Source organism: Trypanosoma rangeli (assembly GCF_003719475.1).
Source record: "Trypanosoma rangeli strain AM80 chromosome Unknown Tra_15.4_contig_00041, whole genome shotgun sequence".
Taxonomy (NCBI): domain Eukaryota; phylum Euglenozoa; class Kinetoplastea; order Trypanosomatida; family Trypanosomatidae; genus Trypanosoma; species Trypanosoma rangeli.
This window is the reverse complement of record NW_021705786.1, coordinates 1-7,861: the sequence shown is the minus strand read 5'-3', so window position 1 is coordinate 7,861 and position 7,861 is coordinate 1. Positions and strand designations below refer to the sequence as shown.

The 7,861-nt window shown below is 52.6% G+C and overlaps 4 protein-coding genes across 4 annotated transcripts in view, besides 8 other annotated features; 3 read left to right on the top strand and 1 right to left on the bottom strand.

The window, feature by feature from the left end:
• The window catches only part of TraAM80_01908 (ribosomal protein S23 like protein), a gene marked incomplete at both ends in the record, with an annotated part of 564 nt that extends 100 nt beyond the window's left edge, over window positions 1-464 (bottom strand). The window contains one exon of the mRNA XM_029378933.1: window positions 1-464. This exon is cut by the window's left edge and continues 100 nt beyond it. Within this exon, the coding sequence (XP_029241162.1) occupies window positions 1-464 (464 nt within the window).
• Window positions 465-506: 42 nt separating this feature from the next.
• Window positions 507-552: a sequence feature (A-rich).
• A 189-nt stretch (window positions 553-741) lies between these two features.
• Window positions 742-774: a microsatellite.
• A 320-nt stretch (window positions 775-1,094) lies between these two features.
• TraAM80_01907 (putative cell division protein kinase 2) lies at window positions 1,095-2,000 on the top strand (the record flags this gene model as incomplete). Its single annotated transcript, XM_029378932.1, has 1 exon — window positions 1,095-2,000. The coding sequence occupies one exon, from the start codon at window positions 1,095-1,097 to the stop codon at window positions 1,998-2,000; it is 906 nt and encodes a 301-aa protein (XP_029241161.1).
• A 95-nt stretch (window positions 2,001-2,095) lies between these two features.
• Window positions 2,096-2,126: a microsatellite.
• Window positions 2,127-2,149: 23 nt separating this feature from the next.
• Window positions 2,150-2,189: a microsatellite.
• Window positions 2,190-2,549: 360 nt separating this feature from the next.
• Window positions 2,550-2,576: a microsatellite.
• A 183-nt stretch (window positions 2,577-2,759) lies between these two features.
• Window positions 2,760-4,373, top strand: TraAM80_01906 (putative T-complex protein 1, delta subunit; the record flags this gene model as incomplete). The annotated part of the gene is made up of 1 exon (XM_029378931.1): window positions 2,760-4,373. The coding sequence occupies one exon, from the start codon at window positions 2,760-2,762 to the stop codon at window positions 4,371-4,373; it is 1,614 nt and encodes a 537-aa protein (XP_029241160.1).
• Window positions 4,374-4,481: 108 nt separating this feature from the next.
• Window positions 4,482-4,602: a microsatellite.
• Window positions 4,603-5,139: 537 nt separating this feature from the next.
• Window positions 5,140-6,540, top strand: TraAM80_01905 (serine carboxypeptidase; the record flags this gene model as incomplete). The annotated part of the gene is made up of 1 exon (XM_029378930.1): window positions 5,140-6,540. One exon carries the CDS (start codon window positions 5,140-5,142, stop codon window positions 6,538-6,540), a length of 1,401 nt encoding a protein of 466 aa, XP_029241159.1.
• A 1,121-nt stretch (window positions 6,541-7,661) lies between these two features.
• Window positions 7,662-7,710: a sequence feature (G-rich).
• Window positions 7,711-7,737: a microsatellite.
• Window positions 7,738-7,861: the final 124 nt, after the last annotated feature.

The window sequence follows — 7,861 nt, the reverse complement described above, 5'->3', positions numbered from 1 at the left end:
ACGCAGCGCGCAAGCTCGTCCGCCTGCGCCGCAAGAACCGCTGGGCAGACAAGGGCTGGAAGAAGTCCCACACCTTTGTGGCACAGAAGGCCAACCCCTTTGGTGGCTCCTCCCACGCGAAGGGCATCGTGCTGGAGAAGATTGGTGTTGGAGCGAAGCAGCCTAACTCCGCCATTCGTAAGTGCGTTCGCGTGCAGCTGATCAAGAACGACAAGAAGATTATTGCCTTTGTGCCGAATGACGGTTGCCTGCACTTCATTGAGGAGAACGACGAGGTGCTGGTGTCTGGATTTGGCCGTTCTGGCCACGCCGTCGGTGATATTCCCGGAGTGCGTTTCAAGATCGTGAAGGTCTCGAACGTCGGTCTTTATGCCCTCTACCGCCAAAAGAAGGAGAAGCCTCGCAGCTAGAGTGCGGTGCGCCCCCGTGAGCCATAGCTGCCCCAACAGCAGCTGTAGCAGCATATCCTTGGCGAATAGGCAATGTCCTTCAACAGGTTTCACCACTTTTTTTTTCTTTTTGTTTGACTTTGTTTTATTTCAATTTGCTTTTCAAAGCAACAAATAAGGAAAAAAATGTTTCTGGACATTGGGGGGGGGGAGAGATGTGGCAGCTTCCTCCTGCTTCCGTCGCTTTGGTGGCGGGTGGGCGGTCTGGCTGCTGGTGGGTGCGCGCTTCCCCCCGCATCCTCGTTGGGCAGACCTCATACGTGAGGAGGAGTCTTAGTAAAAGCATAGCAGCTTGTTTTTTCTTTTTTTTCTCTTTTTTTTTTTTGTGGAGTGGATATTTTCTGCCCGTGCTGGGGCGAGGGTAGTAAGAGACGAGGAAAGTGACGTCTGTGTAGGGCGGGGAGCGAGAGTGACAAGTTCTTTAATTAAGGAGGGCATTGAACTGTTGCTCTTTGTGTGCGTGTGCGTGAATTGGCGGGGGCGTGCATATACGAGGCGGTGGTGGGAGCAGAATAAGGTGACAGTAGGAAGAGAAAAGGAGCATATTAGGAGGGAGGAGCTACAAAAAAAAAAAAAGCTGACGAGGGACTAACATTTACAGCCGCAGCGACAGAGAGGAAGGTATTTAGCACAGTTATTCATTCAATGGGCACTCGCTACGAGCGACAGGAGAAGATTGGTGAGGGGACGTATGGTGTCGTGTTCAGGGCCCGTGACACCGCCACCGGTGCCACCGTCGCGCTGAAGCGGATTCGTCTTGACACGGAGGAGGAGGGTGTGCCGTGCACTGCCATCCGAGAGATCTCGCTACTAAAAGAGCTTCGTCATCCGAACATTGTAAAGCTGCTTGACGTGTGCCATAGTGAGAACCGTCTCACCCTCGTGTTTGAGTACATGGAGCTTGATCTGAAGAAGTACATGGATCGGGAGGAAGGGAACCTGGATGCGGCCACCATTCAGGACTTTATGCGGGACCTGCTGAATGGCGTGCACTTTTGCCACGATCGAAACGTTCTGCACCGGGACCTCAAGCCGCCGAACTTGCTCATCTCGCGTGAGAAGAATGTGAAGCTGGCGGACTTTGGCCTGGGGCGGGCGTTTGGCATTCCCGTTAAGAAGTTTACGCATGAGGTGGTGACGCTCTGGTACCGCTCCCCGGATGTACTGCTTGGCTCCACACAGTATGGCACGCCTGTAGACATATGGTCCGTCGGGTGTATCTTTGCGGAAATGGCCATTGGCGCCCCACTATTCGCTGGAAAAAATGACGCAGATCAGTTGCTGCGCATTTTTCGTTTTCTGGGAACGCCGAACAACCAGGTGTGGCCTTCCATGAACCAGTACCCCAACTCCACCAACATGTTGTCGAAGCCCGAGTTCCTGCAGAACCTCGCAGCGGAGTGCGACGTTCAGTTTCGCACCGTGCCCGCGTACGCGAAGCTGGGCCCGGAGGGTATTGATCTCCTTCGGCGCCTGCTGAAGTACGAGCCCAGCGAACGCCTAACAGCTGCTCAGGCGCTTGAGCACCCATACTTCTCCTTGGAGTTTTGAGCCGCCGTGGAGGGGTGAGACTGTTGTCGAGACGAGAGAAAATGCAGGTGGGAGAGACGCAGGCAGAAGCTTGAGTCACAAACGAGGTAACGACGAAAGAAAAACAAAAAGCAAACAAAAGAAAAGGCGAAGCTAAAACGTTAATTTGCAAAAAAAAAAACAAGGAAAAAACAAGAAACAAACAAAAAATTCCTCTTTGCTTGCACGACAGCTGTGGATGGATGCAGAGCACATCTCTTTCCCTATCTCATCACACGACTGGGCGGCGACCGTTAAGAGTTTTTTTTTTTTTTTGATTGTGTCTGTCGCTGGTTATGTGCGTGAGTTAGGAGACGATCTTTTCTTCAGTTGGTTTTATTGTTTATGTACATGTACACATCCATGCATGCATATGCGCAAATTTACAGACTATACACCGTGTGGCTGCATTTGTGGCTCGCTACACTGGTGCAGTGTGGTGTGTGTTCTACAGCCTTTGTCGGGGGCGACGAGAAACGGCCAGAGAAGGGATCGGGAGAGGCATGAGGGGAGTGGATGTTATGCCTATCTTTGTTGTTGTTGTTGTTGTATTTTGTTTGCGTTTTTCTCTCCCTTTTGATTGTTGCTGTGTCCGCGCAGATTTGGTTCTGCTTGCGCATTTACAAGTAAACACAGAGCACCACGGACGCACTGACGGTCAGGGAGGACGTAAACGAAACAACAGCGACAAGGGCGAGCAAACAGGGATATTAACATTGAAGGGGGCGAGAGGGGGACATCATGCAAGTGGCGAAGAAGGGAAACGAAAACAAGAAGGACACCAACACCCAGACGGATGTGCGCCTCAGCAATATCACGTCGGCAAAGGCGGTGGCGGACTGCGTGCGCACTTCCCTCGGCCCGCGTGGCATGGACAAAATGATTGTGGAGCCACGTGGCGAGGTGCTCATCAGCAACGATGGCGCCACCATCCTGTCGAAGCTGCAGGTGACGCACCCCTGTGCCAAGATGTTGGTGGAGCTCTCCAAGGCGCAGGACGTGGAGGCGGGGGACGGTACGACAAGCGTCGTGGTGCTCTGCGGCGCCTTTCTCCGCGCTGTGGAGGAGCTTCTGATGAAGGGTATTCACCCCACACAGATTTCAGAGTGCTTCAATGAGTGTGCCAAGATGGCGGAGAAGATTCTCGAGGACATGAGCGTCAAAATTAAAATTGAGGATCGTGAAACGCTTATCAAGGCGGCGATCACCTCACTGAACTCTAAGGTTATCTCGCAAAACAGCGACTTGCTAGCGCCCATGGCTGTGGATGCTGTGCGGCGGATTATGCGTGACAACGGTGATGTGGATCTGCGTGATGTGCGTATTGTCACTGCGCTTGGCGGTACCATAGACGACTCTGTGCTGCTCACCAACGGCATGGTGTTCAAGCAGAAGGCGTCACACGTAGCTGGAGGCCCGGTGCGCATTGCAAACGCGACAATAGCTCTCATTCAGTTTCAGCTGTCGCCCCCCAAGACTGATATGGAGAGCACTGTGACAATTAACGACTACAGTCAGATGGACAGGGCGCTGAAGGAGGAGCGCAAGTACCTGCTGAATCTCTGCAAAAAGATTAAAGACGCTGGGGTGAATGTGCTGCTTGTGCAGAAGTCCATCCTACGCGACGCGGTGACGCTGCAGAGTCTGGACTTCCTCGCCAAGATGAAAATCATGGTGGTAAAGGACATTGAGCGCAACGACATTGACTTTGTTACAAAGACGCTTGGATGCCTTCCCGTGGCAAACATAGAGAACCTGAAGCCGGAGAAATTTGGTCACGCCGACCTTGTCATGGAGGAAAATACACCCAACGGTAAAATCATTCGCATCACGGGGGTGCAAACGCCGACAAATACGGTTGGCCGTCAACTGTTTGGCAAGACAGTCACATTTTTCCTCCGTGGCAGCAACAACATGATCCTGGAGGAGGGGGAGCGGGCCTTGCATGACTCGCTTTGCGTCATTCGCTCCATTGTGAAGAGGCAGGCCGTTATTCCTGGTGGTGCTGCTGGTGAGACGGAGGTCTGCCTACAGCTCAGCAAGTATGCCCGGGAGCGGGCACAGGGTACTCAGACCTTTTGCATGCGCGCCTTTGCGGATGCCTTTGAGGTTATTCCATACACGCTTGCCGAGAATGCCGGGCTGCAGCCGATTTCCATTGTCACTGAGCTTCGTAATGCGCATGCGCGGGGTAACAATAACGCTGGCGTGAATGTGCGCAAAGGCTGTGTGACGGACATGGTGGAGGAGAATGTTGTGCAGCCACTACTCGTCTCTACCTCTTGTGTGCGTCTGGCGGCGGAGTGTGTGATGATGATCCTGAAGATTGACGACATCATCATGACCCGCGCGTAATTTTTAAGCGCGTGTGTGAGTGCGTCATGGTGTTTCTGTGTTCATGGGCCAGAAGCGTTGCCTGGGGGCCTGGAAGGAAGAGAAGAGTAACGGGAGGCGGCTGGGAGAAAGCAAGCAAAGAAGCAAGGGAAGAAGAAGAAAAAAAAAAATGAAGGAAGTAACAACAAAGATGGAGGAGGAAGAAGAAATATGAGGAACGAAAAGCAAACAAAAAAACAAGGAAGAAAAAATATATATGAGGTGAATGAATGCATGAACGGCGTCAGCCGGTTCTACAGCAGCACGGACACACAATGAAGGAGGAGGAAAAAAAAAAGGTGTTGGAGGGGGGGAGGAAGCGAAGGAATTACGGGGATCGAAGGAAGGAGTGGTGGCTGTCTTGAGCGGAAGCCGCTCACCTGCGCGCCCTCCGTTCCTCCCTCTCTCTGCTAAGCAGTAAAGCGCAGCCATATATATCATGACCTTTTATGTTCACGTAAAGATGCACACACGGACACAAACGCAGGTGTGTTTTGTCCGCCTCCATGTTGTCACGCCCTGCGTGCCTGTTTGGGTTGACCGTTGCCACTCCATTTACTGCCCTTATTCCCTCTTTATTATTCATTTATCATTATCTTCACCGCGTTGTGGGGGGTGGGGGTGGCCGTGGATTGTGTTGGCGCAAGGAGGCAAATATTGAGTAAGAGAAAAACTGGAAATCAGCGTCGCGAGGAAGACCAAACCTGTAACAACAACAAAAAAGGAAAAGAACCGATATCTCTTTGGAATGTCACACTTTGCGCGTTGTTTACTTGTTGCTCTTCTGGTCGCTGCCATGCTGACAACAGCAGTGGTGGATGCCCTGTACGCCGCGCCCATTGGACGACTGCGTGAGAAAGGCACCGGCTGGCGTCCTTGCGACCCGAACGTGCAGCAGTGGAGCGGCTATCTTGACATCCCCGGCCAGAATGGAGACAAACACTACTTTTACTGGGCATTTGGGCCGCGCAACAAAAACCCAGACGCCCCTGTGCTTCTATGGATGACAGGAGGGCCGGGTTGCAGCTCCATGTTGGCGCTGCTTGTGGAGAATGGGCCGTGCTGGGTGAATGAGACCACAGGGGATCTCTACAACAACACGTACTCATGGAACAATGAGGCGTATGTGATTTACGTTGATCAGCCTGCGGGCGTGGGATTCTCCTACGCACAAAAGACCGACTACGACACAAATGAGATGGAGGTTTCAGAGGACATGTATCATTTTATTCAGGCTTTCTTCACAGCCCACAAGGAACTCCAGAATAATGAATTTTTTGTTGTGGGTGAAAGCTATGGCGGACACTACGCCCCTGCGACGGCATACCGCATCAACAAAGGCAACCGCAACCATGAAGGTCTTCCCATCCGTCTTGCTGGCCTCGCTATTGGCAACGGCCTCACAGACCCATACACACAGTACGCCGCCTACCCGGATCTGGTGTGGAACTGGTGCCAGAAAGTCCTTGGAAGGCCTTGCGTCTCTGAAAGCGCCTACGAACTGATGAAAAGTATGGTGCCGACGTGCCAAAAGGTTATTGAACTATGTAACTCCGGTACCGATGCGCTTGCGAATACGTCCTGCACCACTGGACGTTTTGTGTGCAATCCAATCGTTGCGGTATACAGCATCACGGGGCGCAACAGCTATGACATCCGCAAAACATGCGTTGGAAGCCTTTGCTACAACTTCGACGCCGTGGAGAAGTTCCTGAACAGGGAGGATGTTCAGAAGTCGCTTGGGGTGGATAGCCTTAAGTGGCAGTCGTGCAATATGGGCGTCAACATCATGTTTGCGGTTGATTGGTTCAAGAACTTCAACTACACTGTGCCGGTGCTTCTGGAAGATGGCATTCGCGTGATGGTTTACGCGGGCGACATGGATTTTATCTGCAACTGGATTGGAAACAAAAACTGGACAACAACACTGCTCTGGCCTGGCAAAGAGGCGTTCAACGCAGCTACCGACAAACCCTTTTCGGCCTCTGATGGCTCTGCAGCGGGACTCGTTCGCAGCGCCGCCGCGGCATCGACGGCGTCCTTAAGCTTCGTTCAGGTATACAATGCGGGGCACATGGTGCCGATGGATCAGCCAGCTGCTGCCTCAGTGATGATCAACAAGTTCATGCAGAACAAACCACTTAATTGAGGTGGCCTTCGCGCGTCTGCATGAAAGTGTTCTTCAGCAACGGAACGAGCCAAGAGGAGTAGCGAAAACGCGAGCGGTAGCACTTCGAGCGAGTGGGAAAAGATGAAAGCAAAAAAAAAAATGAGCATTATAAGCGTCATAGGAATGTAGTCATGTAAAGGATCTTTCCCCACTCCTCTCCCACCCACCCCTTTCTTTCCTTTTTTCTATTTCGTTTTTAATCTTCTGCCAAGCACACGAGCGGAATTCACGACGATGCAGATGTCACCGGCAGTGGAAGCAAGCAACGCGAGAGAGAAAAGCGAAGCGCTCAACAAAACAACACAACAAAGATATATATTATATTATATGAAACAAATAAAGCAGGACAAATAGTGGCAGACGGCATCGACATGCCGTGTGGCATCCAACATTCAAACTTTGAGGAATTGTGTCTGCACAGAAGAATTGTTTTTTTTTATTTTACTTTTGCCTTTGCCTGCGTGTTTTCTGGTGCCGTAAGTCTCCAGCGCCGCGAAGCACCTCCTCCACCTACGGGGATGTGCAGGCAGCCCCCACCCGTAGAAAGAATGAACGGTGGGAGGGGGGTGGACGGCACCGCAGCAGGAGACACCAATAAAAATTTGCACAGGCCACCCGGTCGAATTTCTCACCCGCATTAAATTTTGTTTTTCTGGAAAATTATTGCAGCAGTGCAGCCGCTTTGACTACCTCCATAAAATGTTATCATTGTTTACACTGATCGACGTTACCGCGACTGTTTCTCCCTTTTCCACCTTCTGTTTATAAAGCTCGTTGGATAGGAGAGTGCGCAACAGCCCGTGACGAGCGAGCACTCGATGCAGTTATCCCTGGCTGACCCCGCCCCCCGGCACCGCTGCGACGTATGATGCAGATGCTTCTGTGCGCCTGACACCTCTAGTCTGAGCTGTGCCGTGATTTTAGCACACGATCATGTTATCCCTGGCTGACTCGCGGCGCCCTGTGTCCTCCCCATCCCGCCTTTCCACGTGCAGGAAGGCCCACCCGCTTGCCTGCGGCGATGATGCTTGAGAAGTTTCACTCTTGTCAGAGTCCAAAACCGGTGACGACGCTTGTCTACACGACGCACGACGCTGATGCCCTGCGCCCCACCCCTCGCCCCCTCCCCCGTCCACACTAGCGGCCCGTTCCTCCTCCTCACCCTCCTCCTCGCTCGTGGCGTCGCCGCCGCCCGCGCCAACGCGACGCGTGATGAACCCGAGGTAAGAGCCGTCTTACCCCCGAAACGGATGAAACAACACACGCCTTGCGGGGGATACGGCGCAACGCTGCGCCTCCG